Below are 23946 nucleotides of genomic sequence, written 5' to 3'. Positions count from 1 at the left end.
GCTTAATAACTTCCAAATCTTTGTTTGTTTGAGACAGGGTCTCACCCTGTCACCCAGACTGGACTGCAGTGGTATGGATCACGGCTCACTGCAGTCTCTAATTCCTGGGCTGAAGTGATCCTGCCACCTCAGCCTCCCCACGTAGCTGGGACTACAGGCACACACCACCATGCCTGGCTAGTTTTGTTTTGTTTTGTTTTGTTTTAGTAGAGATGGGGTTTCTCCATGTTGCCCAGGCTGGTCTTGAACTCCTGAGCTCAAGCGATCCTCCTGCCTTGGCCTCCCAAAGTGCTGGGATTACAGGTGTGAGCCACTGTGTCTAGCCCATAACTTTTAAATCTATCTCCAGCTCTGATTTCTCTCTTGAAGTTCCCGTGTGAGAACACACGGCCCTCAGGTCTCCAGGGTAATGCTGCTGAGGTTGAATAGAGTGTATGAGAAGGGCCGTGAGTATTGGTAACAGCCTAGATCAGTGTTCTTTTCTCTTATTGGGTGCATCTTCATTATTAGCTTAGTATGCTCCAGTGAGCATACTGAGGTGGATTTTGAGTACCTTCACAGGGTAGTCCTGCAACTACCTCCAAGTTAACACATCAAAAACTGAATTAAGGCTGGGCATGGTGGCTCAGGCCTGTAATCCCAGCATTTTGGGAGGCCAAAATGGGAGGATCACTCGATCCCAGGAGTTCAAGACCAGCCTGAATAACATAGTGAGACCCCATCTCAATACAATAAATAAATAAATATAAAAAACAAAAACTGAATTAAGCCATAATCTCTCCCTTTTACTCCCATTCCTGAAACTAGTCCTCCTCTTCTGTGCATGAATGGCACTCCTTAGACCCACTTGCTCATGCCAGAAAAGAGACAGTCATTTAAGACTCCTTCCTCTTCTTCGCCCCACCTCTTCCTCCTATCTAGCCAATGATCAATCCTATTGATTCTACTGGATCTAGTGTATCTCCAACCTCACAATCACTTAGTATCAATTCTTACCATCTCTCACTAGGACCATTACAGCAGTTTGTTGGTCTCCTTGCCATCCAAATGGCTACCGAAATGATATGTTGAAAGAGCATAGTTGATCATGCCAGTGTTCGGAATTCAGCAGGTCAAAACCTAAATTCTTTAGTATTTCATACAAGGCTTTTTATGATCTCTCAGCCTTTTTTCCCACCACTCTCTTCATTCACGCACATATCACCACCAATACACACACACACCTTTTGATTTGAAGGCACCAAACATTCTAGTTCCTGAAATCTTTCCTTTTGTGTGTTCCAAAACTAGTTCTTTTAGATTAATGACATACCCTCGTCTTTTCATATTCTAGATTTTGGTAAACAAGTTCGTTTTTACACTACCTGAACTCATCATGATTTAATAAATTCAACTTTATCCTCTCTCAGTTTTCTTCATTTCTGTCTGAAGAAGTGTATAATATTTTAGCCACTTATAACCATTGCTAAATCTACCTATAACCTATCTGTATTCCAATCACAATAAGTAGAGTAATTTCTTTTTTTAATTAATGTAAAATAGAGACAAGTCTTGCTATGTTGCCCAGGCTTGTCTTGAACTCCTGGGCTCAAGTCATCCTCCCGCTTCAGCCTCCCAAAGTGTGGGACTGTGGGTGTGAGCCACCATGCCCAGCCAGTAGAGTAATTTCTTATCAGGGAAACCATTTTTCTTTACTACTTCCCTTGCTGCTCTACTTCTCAGTGGCCCACCGACACAGGTAGACCCTGTCGCTGGAGCATACTAAGCTAATAATGAAGATGCACTCAATAAGAGAAAAGAACACTTATCTAGGCTGTTACCAATACTCACGGCCCTTCTCATACACTCTATTCAACCTCAACAGCATTACCCTGGAGACCTGAGGGCCGTGCGTTCTCACACGGGAATGGGGTCCTGGTGCTCACCTCTGAAAGAGCCCTCTGCAGCACATGTGGGTCTCATAGGTTCTATTGGTGAAACTCGTGTTTAGGAAGGACACGCAGTCAGCTTCAGCTCCCCTGGGGACATAGAGGATTCCTGGATAAAGGAGACAGAGATACTGAGAGGAAGATCTGACACATGCTTCTCAAGGCTCTTTATTCTTTTGGTACGAATTGTGGACACTGTTGATTAGGTGCCTTTGCCATATATCTGTGGAATGGATGGGTAAATCAATATTCTGAAAGACATCCTGTCATGATCTAGGGAAGTGATCTCTGCTGCCCCTGTACTCAAGGACAATTCCACCTTCCTCATATTATTCCTCCAATCATCACCCTCATGCAGTGGTATCTCCATCAGAGCTGAGGCACCTACCTGCCATACAGGCACTGATAAGGGATACACAGGCCCCTGTGAAGAGGGCCCTGACCACAACCTTGGACAAGTCACTCTTCCGGTGAGGTGCTATTGATGCTGCAGACAATAAAATAAAATAGCTTCAGCTTTTCCCCATCAGGCTATCAGGTATATCCCCCCATTAGAAGAACGCAGAGGAACAAAACACAGCCGATGAAGAGCATCCTTATTACCATCCACCTGAGACTGGCCAGTGTTGCCCTAAGAAGTGTGCGTGTACATTAGTCCTGAGGGATCACTAACTTAGACTTTCCTCAGATCAAGGATTGAGTGTCTGACCCTCACTTTAATGGTTCTCTGAACATACCCAAGACATATCTGGATTAAGCAAGGCTCTGGGTTGCTCCAGACAGGTACAAATGCCTGGCGTTCGCCGCTTGAGATATGCACTGTTAAGCCTGGACCAGAATTAGATGGACTATTTTGAGACAGAGGGCTAAGGAAAGCAACACTCACCTAAGACTTAGCCACACAGTGCATATCCCACTACTAGATGGCAATCTCATAATCAGACAGTAATCAGGCATCAAGACTAGAACAATAGAGACAGGTGTTTAACAGAAGCGGAAAAGATAAACTGAAAGGGAATTATTTCACCTTTCAATTAAATTGGCTACCAAATACATGAATTAAATGACTCTACCCCAGAATATAATTGCCTTTAAAAAGGGACACACTGAGCTATATTTCTTATTATAATCCCTTCCTTCCCTCCCTCCCGTCCGTCCTTCCTTCCTTCCTTCCTTCCTTCCTTCCTTCCTTCCTTCCTTCCTTTCTTCCTTCAGACCTCCCTGTGTCACCCACGCCGGGCTGCAGGGGTGCGATCACAGCTTACTGGAGCCTCGGTCTCAGTTCAAGCAATCCTCCCACCTCAGCCTCCCGAGTAGCTAGGACTACAGGCATATGTGCCAATATGCCTGGCTAACTTTTAAATTCTGCGTAGAGACAGAATCTCACCATGTTGCCCCAGGCTGCTCTCAAATTCCTACAGCAAGCAATCCTCCTGCCTTGGCCTTCCAAAGTGTTGGGATTACAGGCATGAGCCACCACATCCAGCCTAAGATCCATTTCTAACTTGGATCTTCCAAACTTCAGATCTGCTAGTCATCCCTGTGCCCCTGCACTCAAGGACAATTCCACTGTCTTCATATTATTCCTCCAACCATCACCCCCATGCAGCAGTATCTCCAACAGTCTAAATATATCTGCGTCTGCTTCAAAGACCCACTCTTTTAATGTTTGGTACTTGCAGATTTAAATCCAACACTTTACACCACTCTCCCTTACTATCTATCTGCCTTATGTGCCTGCTGCTTTTATTTGTTTTAATTCTTTGTGTTTCCATGAGGACTAGTGAGCAGCCTAATTTCAAAAAGTGTCTTCACTACTGAATAAAATACAAGACCAGGCGCGGTGGCTCACGCCTATTATCCCAACATTTTGGGAGGCCAAGGCAGCAGACCACTTGAGGCCAGGAGTTCAAGACCAGCTTGACCAACATGGTGAAACCCCATCTCTTCTAAAAATACAAAAAAAAAAAAAAAAAAAATTGTAGGCATTGTGGCACACACTTGTAATCCCATCTTGGGAGGCTGAGGCATGAGAATCGCTTGAACCCAGGAGGTGGAGGTTGAAATGAGCTGAGATCACACCACTGCACTCCAACTTGGGCAACAGAGTGAGACTCTGTCTCAAATAAATAAATAAATAAATATCTTTATTTATATATGCACTACTCCAGTTTAATGGCAAAATTGAAATAATATCATTATATTTTCTTCCTCATAGAGAAAAGTAAAATAAAATTAGTTTTTGGGGCCTCCAATCCAAACGAAAAAAGTAACTGAAGTTGAGATTATAAAGGGCTCTATACATAGCCAGGTGGGCCTGACTGCCTTAGGTCCAAGTTGACTGCAGCCTAAGAAATGGGTCCATTTCACAATGGCTTCTCTGTCTGATCCCAACTTGTACTGAAGCACCAGGACTGCCCACTGCAGAAGCTGGGATCTGGCTGTCTTACTGGGGAGCTGGGAAAATAGATGAACTCATTCAAGCCTCCAAGCGTGATTCCTATGGAACTAAGATTGGCAAATCCACAGAGTGAAAATGTTGTAATGATTTCAGCTCTCACCTAGGGAAAACAAAAATAAATAAGCAAATAAATTCAGTCCCATGCGTGCGGTCTTATAACCACAAGAGAAGTTCCAGCGTACTGACAGCCCCCAATCTTTTCCATGGTTTCCCAAGATTATTCAGAAAATATCTGTTCCCTGAGTTACTATAGGGATAATGACATGGAAACCACCATGGGCCTCATTGCCCAACGCTGTTCTTGTTGAAGGCTATGAATAAGGAGAAGGCCTGGGAATGAGGATTACAAAGGAAAAGGAAAGAGGCAAAGGGAAAGAAAAAGGATATTAATTTGGAGCAATTTAAACTTTTAAATGAAGAAGCGGACCTTAGGCCATCAGAAGATAGTGTCTGCCCTGGACTGCCCCAGCTGTAAAGACCCAGCAATTACATTATAGAGAGAAGTTGGGTCAGAGTTGGGGCAGTGGTGGGGGCGGGCAGGGGAAAATAGCATGCAGACTGGTAATAGCTCAGGCGCTGCAAATGAGGCTGCTAGGTATGCTGTTCTGCTCGCTTTGTAGTTAGGTCTGCAACAAACCCGTGTGGCACTTTCTATCTACCCTCAGATAACCATGGTTGAGACCTCACGGTGTTTATGCTTTTTGGATTGTCACTTACAGAAATCCACTGTTTCTCTCCCTCAGTCCACTCCTCCACTCCAGAGAGACGTTTGTTCTTGTATTGAGACAGTTGCTGATAAGCCACAAACTCATTTATGAAGAACTTGATTCCCACCATCTCAGCCACCATTGGACAATCTGTCCACTCTACACCCATCATGAAAACCATGGGCCTTAGGAGATAGGAGCAGATGACCTGAGTGAAAGGGAGATATCCCAGTGAAAGAGGAAGGACTAATAGCAAAGGTCAGGTGCCAAGGACCTTCTCTAGAGCCTTGGCCCAATCTCCTCCACCCTTCTATGCATGATCTCTCTTGGCTTACTGTGAGTCAGAAGGACATGCATGGTTGAAGGGCTACCTAACTACATCCCAGAGGGACAGCCCAACAAATGTAATCCTTTACCTGGAAAGTGAGCCCCTGTATGTCCACCAGTTCTCCCAGCCAGGAGAGGGCAGCATTGATGAAAGCCAACACAGCCAAAAAGGCAACCAGGTTGGCTGCTACATTAGCAGCAAGGCCTATGGCATCTGTGGCTCCGTTGCTAGCAGCTTCCAGGACATTCCTCTCCTTCCTGTGAACATTGGGCAGAGGGCAAGAGTAGGGTGTCTACAGTAGTCTCAGCCACTTAGAGAAGAGAAATCCCACTGTCCCTATCGTGCGAGAAGAGGGTGCAAGGCCAATGTACGAGGTGACGGGGTTCCTCAGAGACCCTATTAGTGGAAATTACTCTGAAGCAATATCAGATATAATTGTTATGTAATTGCACTGATGGCAAGGACAGAGAGTACTGGCATGCAGAAGCTACTGCCAGGGCGGAGGGTTAAATGAAGAAAACCAGCATGATTAGCAAGCATCAGAGATAGGCAAGAAGGAATATGGAATCACATTATTCCCCCTCAGGGAGACCTGAAGTCTCTGCCACCGCAGTGCCACTCTTAACTACAGCTCACTATCTCCCAAAGTATATGCCTCCTGGGACTCACCCACGGGGCAGCTTTACCCCCTCCTTGCTCTTGAACTTGGATTCCTCCACTTCCGGATATGCTAGCTTTGACAAGGCGAGAGCACAAGGGGCGGCCATCACAGAGGCAGAAATCAGGGATGATGCATCAACCTATGAGGCCAGACTTAGGCATCAGTGTTTCTGTCAAATCCAACTCGAGCTCACCAGGAGTGATCAAGCAGACTATACCTACCCCGAAGGATATGAAGACTCCTAGCACAGTGCCGGAAATGGTGGCAAACCCTCCAGTCATCACCGCATGGATTTCAGAGAGTGTCATGTCCCCAAAGTAGGGACGGATGAGCAGTGGTGCCTCTGTCTACAAACAAGGAGAAAACAGTCAGAATCCAAGAAGGAGCAACTCCCCACGCCAGAGTGCCCACCCCAGCCCCAGGGGCTGGACCCTCTAGACACACTTCCGTCCAGTGTGAGCACTGTTCAGTGAGCCACAGCTTCACTTAGTGAGCATGGAGCCCAGCTGTCAGGCCCATCCAGCATCTGCTTTACTTCCTCTGGCACCCAATCATGTCCTGGCTGGCATAGTTCTCACACGTTTCCATACATGCTTGTTTCATCTATTGACATGTTAAAATGTTATAGAAGAGAAATGGTATATTTTCTTTGTATATTCTCAATGTCTAAAACCACACACTTGCTAAACTTATGGAATGCAGTGCACTTAATGAGAACATATTAGATGATTAAACAGTACTCATTAAATGAAATACAAATAGATGATCCAAACCCCCGTTTATGAAATAATCAAAAGAAATAATGTTTGTGAAAATGTTATGAAATTATGAAGGGCCATCTATGTAAGCCATATCCAGCACTGACCTAAGATAATGATATCTATTATTTAACAAGTGCCAACTATGTGCCTAGCACTGTACTAGATGCTAAGGACATTAATATAAATAAGGCAAAGTCCTTACTCTTAGAAGCTTATAGTCTCACATAGGAAACTAGGCTGATTATGAATAATTTCAGCAAAATGTGGAGTGCTATGGTAAAGTATCCAGAAGTACTCTGAGAACATTTCAGAAGCAGCCTAGAGCCTTGGGAGAGAAAGACCTCAGTACTAACTCCCTGTGAATGTACAAGTCATTGTCCCCAACACTGAGCTGGTCAGTAGTACATATGGAGCCCTACTTCATACAGACGAATGTACCAAGCAAGTATCATGGGGAAGAGCCTTGGCATTAGCTATGAGCAAGACAAGTGATTTCCTCCTTAGAGACCGTGGAAACCAAGTACCACAGGGAGTCACAGGGAGAAACCAGAATGAGGATCAAACACTCTTCATAGCCTCCGAAAGGGGATACGAGTTGGACCAGGATATCCCCTACATTCCTATATAGGAAGTGGTCGTTAGAAGTGGTGAAGGCTATCCCTCCAGATTAAGTATGACCAGGGAAATGTTATTAGGCGCAAAGGGTGAATGCAATGAGCAGCGTCTTCTTTGAGCTGCTGAGTTCTCTCTCATCTGAGATTGGCTGCCCCACAGTCTTCAAATATGTGACTTTTCAGAAGGAAAGCATACTCTTCTTTTGTGCCAAATTCTCAGTTCCTCAGAGAGAACAAGACCAAAAGGCCTCAAGATGCTTACCATACCCACAAAGATGTTTCCTGCCACAGCCAGGGTCTCTGTGGCGGTGGTGCCCATAGTGACTTGTAAAAACCAGGCGACCTAGAAGAATACAGAAACCTAAACCATTAATGTTAGCAGGAATCTTGGAGAATGTCTCGCAAAACTCCTCCTCCTTCATTTTACTGATAAGGAAACTGAGGCCGAGAGAAGTAGAGCAGCAAGGCCCTGGCCCTGGCCAAAAAACCAACTTACAAACAGAGCCCTGACCAGAACTCAGGACTTATGGCCTTTAGAACAAGTACATTAAAACTCAGTATCAAAGGCAGTCCAGCTCATCTTCTCTCTGCTCTGCCCTCAGCCTACCTAGGGCCTGGGCTGATGGTTTGCTATCAGGCATGCTTGAGAGGGCCTGCCTTCCCCATTTTTCTAACACTCTAGACCCTAGCTATGGGCATTTTTCCAAAGCTGACAGATGGCAAGATGAAGGCCTGCCTCCTGGCTGGTGTAGGAGAATGACTCACCTTCTGAACCACCCATTGCACGAGGCCCAGGTAGTAGAGAATGGACATCACACATCCAAAGAAAATGATGATTGGTAAGGCCTGTGATGAGAATGGTGAGCAGGTGGTGAGATGTTACATTGCATACTCTGTGTAGACCGTAAACTGACTGTGTTTTAGGCTTCTAAGTTAAGCTCTTAGCATTCCAAGGGCATCTCATACAGGGTAGGTATTCAGTACCCACACAAACTAGTTTAGGGATACATTTAAAATGTATTAAATCCATTGTCCCACTAGTACTAAACCACAAGCTGTTTTCTGACCCTTTTCCCCCAATTCCCATTTCTTCTAATTTTAGGATGGCAATGACCAAAGGGAAGGAGATGGATGCCATTTCCTTTACTGATGGGGTTAAACCCTCTTCTTAGGGTCAAACTGGTATACAGGGGGGCTGATGTCTTGGACACACACTTTCATCCTCCGCTTTATTCCTCCACCCCTCCATAGACCGTCATTCCTGCCCATAAAATAGGTATCACCTGAAAAGCAAAGACATCCTTGACCAGTGTATCCCCAAAGACAAAACTGGAGCCGGCCACAGTGTAGTTCAGGAAAATCTGAAGGGAAAAAAAGAAAAAGACAGAGAATAAGAATGAAACCCAAAAGGACACACAGGAAGATGAGACTAGCCCCATGCGTCCTGAGGACCTACTGTTGCTACTGAGGTTGGCCTCCCTTTGACAGCCCAGGGGCAGGCTATGTCCCCATGAGCTCTTTATTCATATTCTTAGCTGTATCCTAATACACTCTCTCCTTTCCCAACCAGATCTCCCACCACATCATTAACAAGATACAGCCTAATCTTCTCATGCTCCCCTCAAATCTCCTTTCTCTAGAGTTCTAAAAGGGAAAAGCCCTCACATTTAATTTCTCATACCTGGCCCTGCTCTCCCAGCCACTGAAATGCACTATATCCAAGATCAGTTCTCATGACCAAGATCCCAAAGACAAACTGAAGACCGAGGCCCCAAAACACTGTCCTCCAGGACACCTAGGATCAATAAGAAAATTATTCCAATGTGAGTTCTGCTTGTCCTTACAAGAGTTTTAAACATGTACTCTCAGTGGAACAAACCTAGAATGTTAACAGTAAGTCTAGGGTCTGATGGTGTAGGGAGCAGGGGCAATGGTGGGGAGAAACAAGGCAGTAATATATAAAAAGCCACATATGTTCATAAGGTTTTAAAAAAATGTTTCTAAAGGTTAGATGACACTTAGACATATATACATATATGCATGCATGCATACAAAAAAAGTTTTATAAATCAATATTTTAACAGTACTATCCGCAATGCAAACTGATTTTCTACTGTATTCTATTTTCCTTTACGTCCTTATTTTTTTTATTTTGTTCTTTATTTAACACTGACCTAGATTCACAAAATTGGTATCAAGATTCATTAATGGATTACAATCTACAGTTTGAAAATAAGTGGTCTAGGGCCTCTGATAATTTTTTAAACCTCTCTTAGAAACAAAATTATCAAAGAGGCAAATTCTAGGGGTTGTTACAAACTTAGTTCTATGCCCTTATAATTAATGCCTGATGCATGTGCTTTATGATTAGCACTTGGCCCTTGGTCATGTGTTGCTATACCCAACCCAAATACCCAAAACTCACTGCACTGTGGTGTTTGGAGCAGGCAAAGAGGATGAGGATGAACATGCAGATTCCTGCGAAGGAGATCAGCTGCTCTGGCCTTTGGGCTGTGTCTAAAGCCAACCACAGTATAAGGCCAACCAAGGAGACTCCTGCAAACACCCTGAAGAAGGAATGCCAAGACCATGTCATCAACCCGGTGAATGAAAAACAAATAACTTATATAGAGAGTCTGAAAGTTATTCTCTCACTCCTGGCTGGTGATCAAAGGCCATGTGCATGCTGTGGCTGCTGTAGAATCCAGTTCAGAATATACATAACTGTAAGTTTTCTCTTTAAACTCTAAGGAATTGTAAAAGGCACCAGTGGGTGCAGGAAGTCTGGGAGACTAGAGAGAAAAAAGCATAAAATGTATCAGGGAACTAAGGGAGACACTGATGAACACCAAATCAATTTGATTGCTTAATGCAGCTGCAAGGCTCTGTGTTCTGATTACTTCACTGAGGAGGAGTATGAGTTTTCTCATTTCTGACACAGGCCCTGATGACAATCAGACTAAAACTCTTTTCTGAGACTAAACTCCTCCTGCCCCCTAGCAAGGTTGAGACCCAAGGCTACAAGAATCTGGACTGAGATCCTGTGCTCAGAGGCCTGTTGCTATTTTTCTCTGCACTTTGGTTCTGAAAAGCATGTGTGTGGGTCTGATAGACTGCTCAATAACTATCAAAAGAGAAAAAAGGAGGTGGACTGGGATAAGCTGTGAGGCCAAGTATTGAGATTCTTATCTTACCATTTCATCCAAAGCCTCAGGCGGGAGTTTTCAAAGGGCTTCAGACATCTTGTTAATTTTTTGCCCAGGAGCTTTTTCAGAAATGAGTAAACCGGGACAAAGATCACCAAGCAGGTGATGACAAACAAGGCCAGTGCCCTCTGGAAATTCAAGATGCAAGCTGCCAGGAAATAGGCAGCATAGGCTAAAAAGAGAAGACGCAGAGTAATGATCAGCAAGGCAGTGCTTCCAATGGGCAAATGGAACTACAATCATGAATGCCTGGGACTTAAAGCAAGAAAAATCCTCCAGAGACCTTGCCACCCAGCCCTACTGTCAGATGGAGCTGCACTTCTTGAGGCCAGGATAGATGTCTAACTGTCCTCTTCTTCAGGATTCCCAAGGACAGTCTGACTTAGTGCGAAGACTGCATATTTTCACCGATCCCTAATGAAATCTCATTCCCTTCTATTTTATCTAATATCCTCTCTCTGTCCCTTGGAGTAGATTTGATCAGTGTTCACCATTAGACTCTTCAAAAGTCAGTCATCTCCCCTTGAAACTTTATTACCCCAGTCACTTTAACCTTGCCTCTGGAACAAACCATGTAAACAAGGCTACCACTAGGAAGTGCAGCCATGTGGACCTCATCCCATGGCTCTCTTACTCATCTCAAAATATAATTTTTGCTCTCACCATCCCAGCTGCCTCTTATTTTGACATCAAAGCCCCATACATGTTTTAAACAGAGCTTTGCTGTCTTTTAAGAATATTTTACATCATTGATCTTATTAGTAAGCCAGCAAATAAGTAAGGTATAATATAAGCTTCTGTCATAAAGGCTGTAAGAATCATGCACTCCACCAAATCAAGGCACTAAAAAAAGGATAAGCCCACATTCTCTGAAATATTTTAAATCTATCAAATAGTACACTTTTGAAAAACAGTTTATTCTCAGATTTTACTTGTTCCTATAAGTGCAATTCAATACATTATGGTTCACCTACAAGTAGTTAAGATTGATACATCAAATAGCTTTTTAGATCAGTTTTTAATAAAAATGGCTTCCACCTGGTAATCACCTTGACACAAGGCAAATTTCTAAAATAACTGTGTTTCTCACTCTCATGAATTCTCAGCGTCTCACCCAAACACAACAGGCCCAACAGGATCTTCTTGAACAAGCTGGCGTGTGTTTTGCAGAAACTTCTTGCTTTGCTGAAAGGCCACTGTCTCCTCCTAATAAGAACCCAAAAGTTAAGATACAAGAATTACTCCATCCCATTTCTACTAATTCAGCTCTCAGAATTCAGATTACCTAACACAAGACAGAATTAGCTCTTAGTCAATGAAGAATATTCTTCAGCCAGGAGGAAATTAGGTAGTGTTCTGCAATGCCAAAAAGGGCAAATCAAACCTTGCTGGTGGGCAGCAGGTCAGAATACCCTACTCAGCCTGAACTAGCAATATCCTTGGTAGTCTCCTACCATAGAAGTGGGCACTGCTTATGTCAGGGGTCTATGACTTTCCCATTCTGAAAGGACAGGGCATTGCTAAGCTTCCATATTCATAAGAGGGCCTATTCTTCTTAGAGGCAATTTGGCCATCCCTCCCTAAAAACCAAACAAACTTATGGCCTTGAACATTCAGCCAGATGTGCATTGACAGACAGGAAGGAAAATGCTACCAACCTCAAGAATCGCTCTGGTTGGGCAGGCCCGAGAGAAGAGGCCCAGCAAGTAGGGATATTCAAGTTTGATTTAACAAACATGTATATGGTGCTTTCTCTATGCTGAGCTCTTTCTGAGAACTTAGCAAATACTAACTCATTGACTCCTCCTAAGACCCCGGAGCTGTTACTATTAGCATTCCCATTTTACAGATGTGGAAACTGAAAAACAGAGAAGTTAAATAACTTTCCCAAAGTCACAGAGGCTGTAAGGAACAGACACAGAATATACACTCTGGCTTCAGTATCTAAGCTCTTAACCATCATTCTATGCCACGTCTTCCCTAGATGCCAGGCTTGCCTGTCTTTGCCACTCCTAAGTATGCTGAGCATGCTGCAGCCATCTGAGCCAAAAGTTCTAATTTCCAAAATCTTGGAAGCTCCAAAGAATGTGATCCTAGTAAGAAGGTCCCAGTCTGGCAGTCATGCTGAGGCAGGGCAGCTTAGCCAGGGTTAGGACCAGCCATTAACTCCTAATGCCCTGGGCCTTTGGCCCATAGAGTTCTATGGCTGCCCCTCCCATCTAACACACTCCCCGTTTCTAGTCTTCCTTTTCATTCCTGCCCTCATCACCTCCTGTCCCTGCTGCAAGGAGCCCAACCCTGTGTTAGCTGAGCAGAGTGTGTACTATGAGATACAGGTAAGCTGAGAAAGGAGAAAACAATGCTTATCACCATCTGACTGGATCAACTCAAGATGATTCTTTAGGATCTCCAGAACTCTGCTTTGCTTTGCTTTTCTTCTCTTTAAGAGACAAGGTCTCACTCTGTTGCCCAGGCTGGAGAGAAGTGGCATGGTGTGATCATGGCTCACTGCAACCTTGAACTCCCAGGCTCAGGTGATCCTCCTGCCTCAGCCTCCCGAGTAGCTGGGACTACAGGTGTGCACCACTACACCCAGCTAATTTTCTTTTTTTAAATTTTTGTAAAGATGAGGTCTTGCTGTGTTCCCCGGGCTGGTCTCAAATTGCTGGGCTCAAGTGATCCTCCCTCATTTTTCCATGCTTAATAGAGAAAGTAGTGAGTAAAAGGGGCAACATACCTGAGGAACATCATTATCTTTGGAACATCATTTGCAAAGTATATCAAGGAATGAATTTAATTTCAATCCTGGCCTTCCCATGTGTGCCAGATATCTTTGGTGTGCTCCTCCAGTGCCACTCTCCACCCCACTCTGTGCCCTGGGAATTGAACTCATGTAAACTACATCAGTGTACTCCCATGTCCTCTGGCTTATCAAGTTTCGTTCTGCTACTGGGACCTCCACAGAAGATCAGAGCGTATGAAAAGACTGAGGTCAGTGTGTTGAGGAGGCCTTTTTATCTGACTTTCCTGCCAGGTGCTCTTACATCTTATTCCTTCAGGCCTAGGAATAGACACTGCTCACTGCTTCAAGACTTTTGGTTCTTGCACTATCCTTTCTTATGGTGTCACCACACCTCATACATATCTTTGTAATGGTCTCTTTGTAAATAAATTCTCCTACAATTATCTTAAGTATGCCATCTGTTGGGACCTAAACTGATGTACTAGATAAAGCTGGTTTAAAATTATATGCAGTCGAATGCCAGTTGAGCAAGCCTCCTGCAAAACAAGAGGCAGGCATGGACTAGTCCAAGAGTAGATATAAATCACATGCCTAGAAAATATTTCTTCCATCACCTCCTGACCACAACTCACTATTTCCTGGGAACTAAAATTCAGGAGTACTGCAGGAAATCAATTAAGAACACTCATTTCTGCAAAACCCATTAACAACCTATTCCTAGAATATCAGGTTGGAACTGAGCCTCGGGTTTAAAAAATAAAAATAAAAAATTGATTGGGTGTGGTGGCTCATGCCTGTAATCCCAGCACTTTGGGAGGTCAAGGCAGGAGTGGGGGGATCACTTGAGGTCAGGAGTTCGAGACCAGCCTGGCCAACATGGCAAAACCTTGTCTCTACTAAAAATACAAGAATTAGCCAGGCGTAGTGGCGGGCACCTGTAATCCCAGCTACTAAGGAGGGTGAGGCAGGGTAATCGTTTGAACCCAGGCGGTGGAGGTTGTCTCTACTAAAAATACAGAAAAATGAACTGGGTGTGGTGGCATGAACTTGCAATCCCAGCTACTCGGGAAGCTGAGGCAGAATTGCTTGAGCCAGGGAGACAGAGGTTGCAGTGAGCCAAGATCGCACCACTGCACTCTAGCCTGCCCGACAGAGCGAGACTGTCTCAAAAGAACAACAAAAAAAGAATAATGAAGGTCAGGTGTGGTGGCTCACACCTGTAATCCCAGCACTTTGGGAGGCCAAGGCGGGAAGATCACTTGAGGTCAGGAGTTTGAGACCAGCCTGGCCAACACTGTAAAACGTTGTCTCTACTAAAATCCAAAAATTAGCTGAGTGTGGTGGTGCATGCCTGTGGTCCCAGCTACTCGGAAGATTGAGGCAAGAGAATTGCTTGAACCTGGGAGGCGAAGGTTACAGTTAGTCGAGATTGCACCACTGCACTCCGGCCTGGGTGACAGAGCAAGACTCTGTCTCAAAAAATAAAAATAAAATAATAATGAAAAGAAAGCAGATAAAAATCAGTCTGCATTGAAGGATCAGATTAAAGATGTCCTGAGGAACCAAGAACGGGAGTAAGAGAGGATACAGACAGGCGTCTGAGTGTTTTTCCTGAGAATGGCTAGCCTATAATCAATCATTCACTCTTGCCCGTTCTTCTCCAAAAGTCTCTGGGATTTGACTTCTCTGATCTATCCCTATTCACCCTGCCTTAGCCTAGGCCCTCTTCATCTCTTGCTTGAACAATGGTAAGAGCCTTTTAACTAGCTTTTGCCACCACTCTCCCTACTGCAATCCCCTCATCACATTGCTGTCAGAATTGATTTCTAAGAAACAATATGGTTCCTTTTCCTCTCCTGCTTAAAAATCCCTTTGGCCGCTGGGCGCAGTGGCTCATGCCTATAGTTCCAGCACTTTGGGAGGCTGAGGCGGGCAGATTACCTGAGGTCAGGTGTTCACGACCAGCTTGGTCAACATGGCAAAACCCCGTCTCTACTAAAAATACAAAAATTAGCCGGGCTTGGTGGCATGCGCCTGTAATCCCAGCTACCCAGGAGGCTGAGGCAGGAGAATCGCTGGAACCTGGGAGGCAGAGGCTACAGTGAGCTGAGATCACACCACTGCACTCCAGCCTGGGTGACAGAGCAAAATAAAAATTAAAAAAAAGAAAAAAATATCCCTTTGTCTCTTGAGTACAAAACCAGACCTGTTAGGACTTTATAGCATGTCCCCAACTAAAACTTCCTGTCTCACAGTCTTACTGCTTGCCTCTTTCCCACTATACAAGCCAGTGTTCTGCCAGTCTGAATATCCTACCCTGCAGGGGACACGTAAGAACCGTTCACACCCCACGCCTGGTATGCACTATTACCTTTCTCCATCTGACAAACTCCTATTCATCCTCCAAGATCCAACTAAATGTCAACTCCTAAGTAAAGCCTTCCTTGATTCCTTCCAGTCAGAATCAGTTGCTCACTTTCTTGTGGTCTTGTGGCATTTTACATCTTTGTTCTAGCACTTACCATATAACATGATATTGTCATTTTTCTGTTTACCTGTCTTTCTTAGGTTGTGAGCATATCAGGGAAAGGTGCATTTCTGTTTTTATCTTTGTATTCTTGGTGCCTAACTTAGTACCTAGCACATACTATTATTGCATTAGGTTGCTAACAAGTGCCCGGCCCATAATAGATGTTCAATAAGTGCTTGCTGGCCAGGCACAGTGGCTCATGCCTGTAATCCCAGCACTTTGGGAGGCCAAGGCAGGTGGATCACGAGGTCAGGAGATCAAGACCATCCTGGATAACACGGTGAAACCCCGTCTCTACTAAAAATACAAAAAATAAGTTGGGTGTGGTGGCAGGCACCTGTAGTCCCAGCTACTTGGGAGGCCGAGGCAGGAGAATGGCGTGAGCCCGGGAGGCGGAGCTTGCAGTGAGTCGAGATTGTGCCACTGCACTCCAGCCTGGGTGACAGAGTGAGACTCTGTCTCAAAAAAAAAAAAAAAAAAAAAAATGGCTGAATAAAGGAATAGGTAGGTAGATAGATAAATTCACAAAAATGATTTGTCTATATACTTGTGACAGATAGCTAGAAAGTATGAAAGAATATCATTTACAGTGGTAGCAATGTCATTCAGGGTATTAATTTTTTAATTCTTTTTAAAATTGACAAAAATTGGCTCAGTGCAGTGGCTCACACCTGTAATCCTAGCACTTTGGGAGGCCAGGGTGGGAGGATCACTTGAGCCCAGTAGTTTGAGACCAGCATGGGCAATATTGTGAGACCCCATCTCTAAAAAAAAAAAATAAAATAAAATAAAATTGACAAAAATTGTATATGTTTATGGTATACAAATGGTGCCTTAAAATATGTATACATTGTGGAATGGCTACATCAAGCGAATGAACACATGCATTACCTTACATACCAAATTTTTTTGTTTTTTTTTTTTTTGAGACAGAGTCTCGCTCTGTCGCCCAGGCTGGAGTGTAGTGGCCAGATCTCAGCTCACTGCAAGCTCCGCCTCCCAGGTTTACGCCATTCTCCTGCTTCAGCCTCCCGAGTAGCTGGGACTACAGGCGCCCACCACCTCGCCCGGCTAGTTTTTTGTATTTTTTTAGTAGAGACGGGGTTTCACTGGGTTAGCCAGGATGGTCTCGATCTCCTGACCTCGTGATCCGCCTGTCTCGGCCTCCCAAAGTGCTGGGATTACAGGCTTGAGCCACCGCGCCCGGCCACATACCAATTTTTTTTTTTTTTTTTTTTTTTGAGACGGAGTCTTGCTCTGTCGCCGGGCTGGAGTGCAGTGGCCGGACCTCAGCTCACTGCAAGCTCCGCCTCCCGGGTTCCCGCCATTCTCCTGCCTCAGCCTCCCGAGTAGCTGGGACCACAGGCACCCGCCACCTCGCCCGGCTAGTTTTTTGTATTTTTAGTAGAGACGGGGTTTCACCGTATTAGCCAGGATGGTCTCGATCTCCTGACCTCGTGATCCGCCCGTCTCGGCCTCCCAAAGTGCTGGGATTACAGGCTTGAGCCACCGCGCCCGGCCTCACATACCAATTTTTTTAATGGCAAGTACTTAAAATGTACTCTTGTTTGTATTTCATCATTTATAAAATGTACTCCTACTTTTATACACTAAGAAAGAAAAATGCTGCCAATTAAAGACTTGAACAGGCACTTCACAAAAGAGAATATTCAGTGGCCAGAAAAAGCTGAAAATGTGCACAAGTTCCTTAGCCATTAGGGAAATACAAAGCAAAGCTACAATGTGATAATACTACACACACACAATGGAGATAATGAAAAAAGACACGCTCTCATAACACTGCCAGGGGAGTGAAATTTGGTACAAATATGTTTAGCATCTGTTAAAGCTACATAAACCTATACATACCCTATAGCATGGCAATTCCACTCCAAGGTATATACCCAATAGAAAGGTATATTTTTCTTTACTAAAGACATGCACAAAAATATTCATAGCTGTACCATAATAGCAAAAACATAGAAACTACTAAAATTCTGACCCACAGTAAAATGAGCAGATAAACTGTGATAGATTCTTACAATGAAATACTATACAGCAATTAAAAATGTACAAAGTACAATATATGCAATAATGTGGAAGAATCTCCAAAACACAACATGAAGCAAAAGAAGCCAAACACAAGAGTATATATACGGTATATTTTCATTTAAAATATAAATTAGACTTCCCATATAAAATCCAAACACATGCAAAATTAATCTATGATGCTAAAAGTCAGGATAATGATTACCCTTAGGGAGGCTGACTGAAAGGAAACATAAATGGTTCTTGGGTACTGATAATGTTTTGGTTCTTCATCTGGGCAATGGTCATATAGGTGTATTCGCTTTGTGAAAATTCATTAAGGCTTATGTTTATTTTTCTGTATGCATGCTATACCTTATTAAAAATTACACTAAAAAGGCAAAAAAACTGTACCAGTTAAACTATGGCATGCAATCAATCTCAAAAAAAATTAATAAAAATAATAAAATAAAATTTGACAAAAAACATGTATATCATATATATTTTTGAGATGGAGTCTCACTGTTGCCCAGGCTGGAGTGCAATGACATGATCTCGGCTCACTGCAACCTCCACCTCCCAGGTTCAGGAAACTCTCCTGCCTCAGCCTCCCGAGTAGCTGGGACAACAGGCGCCCACCACCATGCCCGCTTAATTTTTATATTTTTATATTTTTAGTAGAGACTGGATTTCACCATGTTGGCCAGGCAGGTCTCAAACTTCTGACCTCAAGTGATCCGCCTGCCTCGGTCTCCCGAAATGCTGGGATTACAGGCATAAGCCACCGTGCCCAGCCCCAAGGAATATTTTTTTTTTATTTTATTTTTATTTTTTTATTTTTTTGAGACGGAGTCTCTCTCTGTCGCCCGGGCTGGAGTGCAGTGGCCGGATCTCAGCTCACTGCAAGCTCCGCCTCCCGGGTTCACGCCATTCTCCTGCCTCAGCCTCCGAGTAGCTGGGACTACAGACGCCCGCCACCTCGCCCGGCTAGTTTTTTGTATTTTTAGTAGAGACGGTGTTTCACCGTGTTAGCCAGGAAAGGTAAACTAAGGCAAATACGTGACCCGTCAAGTTTTAATGTACATTGTAAACAATGACACAGTTCTGAGTGTTAAGTACTCGGAACTGTGTCAATGGAACAAAAGATTTAAAAACAGATACAAATTATCACATTAACTTAATGAAGTCAAAGTAACATCAGAATAGAGAAAGAACTCACAATTTAATAACTATTGCTGGAAAAGTGGGTATCAATATGGAAAAGCATCAGCTTAGAGCTACATGTCAGATTACTCCCTACAAAGAATCCCAGATCATCAGAGTCAATCAAACAAAAGAATAAAAAGAAAAAGAAATAAATACTTAAAAATCAATACAGAAACAAAACAGAATTGAAAAATGTATACATGAAAAAATTACAAATAAAGTCTATTATCTAGATTATATACATAACTTACTAACATGTATTTATTGAATTTTGGATGTTATGGAATTTTAAGTATAAACTATGGGTGAAGCATTGTTCTCGGTGTTACAGGAGACAAAAGGATGAAATAGACATTTATCTTGCCCTCAATGTGTTTACAGGCCAGTATAGGGGATATAATGTACATGTAAGTCTATAACAAAATGTCAAAAGCTTAAAGTGTTATAAGAGAGGTTCAGATAGAATGTTAAAAGTTTGGAGGAAGAAGGGACCTCTTAGGACTGGAGCCAGTGAGACTGAGGTGAGGAGAGGCAGCATCAGGGAAAGTTTCATGGACATGATTGCTCTTGAGTTGAGCCTTAAAAGATGTGTTGTATTTGGGCTCAAAGACGTAAAAGGAAGACAGTATGCTAGGAAGCAACGATGAAATGACATGCATGACATGGAGGCAGGAAATTGAGGATTACATATAAGGAACGGTTGATAGTTGACTTTCACTAGAACATAGGGTGGCATTAGAAAGGGAATTGCAAGAGTTAATGTTGGAAAGTCAATTTGGATATAGATCCTGGTTGGGGGGCAGTGGTTGTGGGGAGAATTGAATACCAGGCTATGGAGTTTGGCTTTGTTCAGGAGCAACTGGGGGGCCACAGAGATTTGTGAATAAGGGAGTTCAGGCATACTTTAGGCAGTTTTGGTAGAAGCTATATAGGACAGGTTGGCAGGAGATGGGGAGAACTGGAAACAAGAAATCTATGTGGGTTCTATTTGAGTTGGTCGGGAGAAAGGAAATGAGGTTCAAAATCCAGAACTTACTTTAGTTGATAAAGAAAAGTAGGCCAGCCACGGTGGTTCATGGTTCACACCTGTTATCCCAGCACTTTGGGAGGCCAAGGTGGGCAGATCCCCTGAGGTCAGGAGTTCAAGACCAGCCTGGCCAACATGGTGAGACACCGTCTCTACTAAAAATACAAAAAAAAGTTAGCTGGGTATGGCAGAATGTACCTGTAATCCCAGCTATGTGGGAGGCTGAGACAGGAGAATCGCTTGAACCCAGGAGGTGGAGGTTGCAGTGATCACACCACTGCACTCCAGCCTATGTGGCAGAGTGAGACTATCTCCAAAAAAAAAAAAAGAAAAAGAAAAGAAAATCACACACAGAAATATGGAAAGTAAGGCAAATGGAGGAAAATGTGTAGCTTTACAGAAATTTAAAGAAATGCAAGTGAAGGTCAGGCACATGGCTCATACCTGTAGTCTCAGCACTTTGGGAGGCTGAGACCGGCAGATTGTTTGGGCCCAGGAATTCAAGACCAGCCTGGGTAACAAAGTAAGACCTCATTTCTCAAAAAATAAAAATAAATGCAAGTTAGGAATCTTAAGGCATGATTTTATATCTATGTAATTTTAGTTAACATTGTTTATATGAGAAAATATAAAGTCGATGAGAATTGAAGGGAACGGGACACGTTATATATCAGAGCAGTTTAAGGTGCCAATAACAGTCTGGCAAAAAAAAAAAAAAAAAAAAAACAAAGATCTTTTCAGCTAAGTGCTACTATTATTCTTGTTTTACAGGGTGAACACTGAGGCTTAGAAAGGGTAAATAACTTGCCCAAAATCTGGTAAATGGTAGAGTCTGTAGGGGAAGCTGGCCTGAACTGGCTTGAGAGAGGTGATTGCCACATTTTCAGGAATTGTGCAAGCCATTACTAAAAATTAAAACTATATAAACGTGTAATTAAATTACATTAAAGACAAAGGTAATAAATACTAAAAACTCATAATTTTCTAATTATTTTACTACATTTTTCTGTTATGTGAGCTCAGGAAGTTATTCATGACTGCTGTATGTGTATGGTGGAAATTTTGTATAATGATGTGCTCTGATACATCTCTTCCCAACTCCTTGTTCAATGATATCCCTTTGGTTACTTGAAATCAGCCATGTTGAGAGTTTTTACCTTACAGGCAAATACTGTAAATGAAGTCTTAATTTATTATTTCATCTAGACTAAAGATTAGCAAGCTGTGGTCTGTGGGCCAAGTTTATCTCACCTTCTTTTTAAAAATTAAGTTTTATCAAAACACAGCCATGCTCATTTGTTTAGTATCACCTGTGACTGCTTTCCTACGAAAATGGTAGAGTTTAGTAATTGCAACAGAGACCACATCAACCACGAAACCCATAATATTTACTACCTTGTCTTTTACAGGAAAAGTTTGCCAACCCCTGGTCTTACTCCTCATTAAGGTGAGCAAAAATATTAACCAACATTCATTGCAAAACTACACTCGGAGAGGCGGTTCTTTTTCTTTTTCTTTTTTTTTCGAGACAGGGTCTCACTCTTTCCCCTAGGCTGGAGTACAGTGGCACAATCATGGCTCACTGCAGCCTTAACCTCCTGGGCTCAAGTGATCCTCCCATCTCAGCCTCCTGGAGTAGCTGGGACTACAGGCACACACCACCACGCCCTGCTAATTTTTAAAAATTTTTGTAGAGGTGGGTCTCACTATGTTGCTCAGGCTGGTCTTGAATTCCTGGGCTCAAGTGATCCTCTCACCTCAGCCTCCCAAAGTGCTGGGATTACAGGCATGAGCTACTAGCCCGGTGGAGAGTCAATTCTTAAACATTTACCAGCATACCACTGTTCAAATACAGACCCAAGCAGTGTGACTCACGTGATTAACGACCACACTGCTAAGCAAAATATGAAATATCATGTAAGCATGAAAAACTTACAAAGAGTTTACTGTTAATTCAGTATATATAAAACATAATACAAAAATTTTTAGAAAGAAGCAAATTGTGAAGAAAACAAAAATTGTAAGAAGTCACTGAGGTAGCTTTCAAAAATAAAGAGAAAAAAACAACAAAATAACCTTTTGTTTGGAAGCTGTTCTGAATCATCTCCATGTATAGTCCTGTGTTACTTAACAACAGGGATACATTCTGATAAATGCACCATTAGGCAATTTCATAATTATGCGAACATCTTAGAGTGTACTTATGCAAACCTAGATGGTATAGCTTATGACACATCCAGGCTATATGGTGGATCCTATTACTCTTAGGCTGCAAATCTGTTCAGCATGTTTCTGTACTTAATACTGTAGGCAATTGTAGCACAATGGTAAGTATGTGTGTATCTAAACATATCTAAACATAGAAAAGGTACAGTAAAAATACAGTATTATAATTTTATGGGACCACCATTGTGTAATGATATACACCATTGATACACACCATTGTACACCGTTGTACAATGCAGTCCATCATTGACTGAAACATCATTACGCGGCTCATGGCCGTATTCCCTTTAGAAGCTATCCAATATCCTCTTCTCAGCTTTTAGTGTACGACTTCTGCACTCTTTTATAAAGACCCACTCTTTTCCAGACCATGGAACATTGCTTCCTTCCATATTATCTATTTTACTCAGACAATTTTCTTTGACATTACTTCTGGGACCAGATCCATGAACAAATTCAAAGATTTTTCTCATTCCTCCTTCCTACGCCGCTGTTCACATAGCACTGTGAACACCCCTGTTCACATACCTTCTTCATTCTTGAGACTCCTCTTTGGACTTCTAAGACATTGTCCTTTTTTACTTTCTTTATTATCCTTATAATAGGTCCTTCTGTGTTTTCTCCCCAGGTTTCCCTTCCCCTCCACCATTCCCAAATCTGAGTATTCCAGAAGAGTTACCTTTTTTTAATGATACAGTAAATTAATTTCTAAAGGGATTAAAATGAATATCTACATGTTGTTATGAAAATAAATGTATAACATAAAGCAATCTGCAAAATAGTAAGTATACACTCAAAATCTGTTAGCCATTATTATTACCATTGTTGTTATTTTTGTCTTCAGTCCAATCAACACTGATACTGCTGAACTCCTATTGTTTTTGGCACAGGATTAAGTAACAATTAATTACATAAGGTACATATATATATGTACACATGCTAAGGTGGAGCGGTTGTGATAAGACCACAAGCTGCTCGAAGGGGTAACCCTCCCTAGGCCCTTTCCTAACTGAACAAGATTCCAAAACACCAGTACCTCTGGTGAGTGGAAGGGCCCAGTCCATCCCCCAGGCTGTGTCCTTGTGTGTCAGTCCTGTTGCTTCCCTCAGGCTCTACTTCTTTTTCCTACAAGCACAGGGAGTGTTGGAGTCAGTCACGGAGCCCTGCCAGGGATGATGGGGATTGAGAGCAGTCAGACACCCTACAGGAGGCCATGCAGCCGTCCACAGCTCTGCAGAGAGAAACTAAACTGGTGAATTACCATGAGCTCCAGCCCCGGGTTCTCTGTGCCGGTTTCCACTGTGGACAGGGCAATGGACTGTCTTCCACTTGCTTTCTCCATCTCTTGTTCTCCTCAACTGAAAAACAAATTCGGGGTCAAGCCTGAAAGATTGGTCATTCTGTCCTTTGGGGATGGGGAGAATTTTTAGGACCCGTTACCCATGGAAAATGCAAAACTAAAAGTCTTTGAAGGCTTAATTGATTTCTTTAAGAACTCAGAATTGAGAAGATTGGATGTG

General features: G+C 43.0%; 1 protein-coding gene and 1 long non-coding RNA gene across 12 annotated transcripts in view; one reads left to right on the top strand and one right to left on the bottom strand.

Moving 5' to 3' along the window:
- The window catches only part of SLC28A2 (solute carrier family 28 member 2), a 30897-nt gene that overhangs the window by 2825 nt on the left and 4126 nt on the right, over positions 1-23946 (bottom strand). Inside the window, exons 2-17 of one of the 10 annotated variants that reach the window (XM_077939337.1) lie at positions 23688-23784; positions 23463-23551; positions 11781-11872; positions 10655-10838; positions 9886-10027; positions 9142-9255; positions 8744-8821; positions 8226-8306; positions 7723-7803; positions 6307-6432; positions 6094-6224; positions 5513-5681; positions 5107-5304; positions 4408-4489; positions 2317-2415; positions 1926-2037 (exon numbers count right to left, since the gene is read on the bottom strand). In XM_077939337.1, coding sequence (XP_077795463.1) covers positions 1926-2037; positions 2317-2415; positions 4408-4489; positions 5107-5304; positions 5513-5681; positions 6094-6224; positions 6307-6432; positions 7723-7803; positions 8226-8306; positions 8744-8821; positions 9142-9255; positions 9886-10027; positions 10655-10838; positions 11781-11872; positions 23463-23551; positions 23688-23768 — 1859 coding nt within the window. In that variant the 5' untranslated portion in view covers positions 23769-23784. Of the gene's footprint in view, positions 1-1925; positions 2038-2316; positions 2416-4142; positions 4490-4906; positions 5305-5512; positions 5682-6093; positions 6225-6306; positions 6433-7722; positions 7804-8225; positions 8307-8743; positions 8822-9141; positions 9256-9885; positions 10028-10654; positions 10839-11780; positions 11873-20209; positions 20342-23462; positions 23552-23687; positions 23785-23946 lie in introns of those variants that run through there. The other 9 variants (XR_013395542.1, XR_013395544.1, XM_077939332.1 and 6 more) reach the window with 9 other exon arrangements.
- On the top strand, positions 12890-23702 carry LOC144329857 (uncharacterized). Of its 2 annotated transcripts, none has more exons than XR_013395553.1 (3): positions 12890-13002; positions 21610-21647; positions 23564-23702. It is a non-coding gene; the product is annotated as an uncharacterized LOC144329857 (long non-coding RNA). The 2 variants fall into 2 exon arrangements; XR_013395554.1 differs by having other exon boundaries at positions 23559-23682.

Source organism: Macaca mulatta, chromosome 7 (genome assembly GCF_049350105.2).
Source record: "Macaca mulatta isolate MMU2019108-1 chromosome 7, T2T-MMU8v2.0, whole genome shotgun sequence".
Taxonomy (NCBI): domain Eukaryota; kingdom Metazoa; phylum Chordata; class Mammalia; order Primates; family Cercopithecidae; genus Macaca; species Macaca mulatta.
The sequence above is the reverse complement of the archived record's forward strand: the minus strand, read 5'-3'. Positions and strand labels throughout refer to the sequence as shown.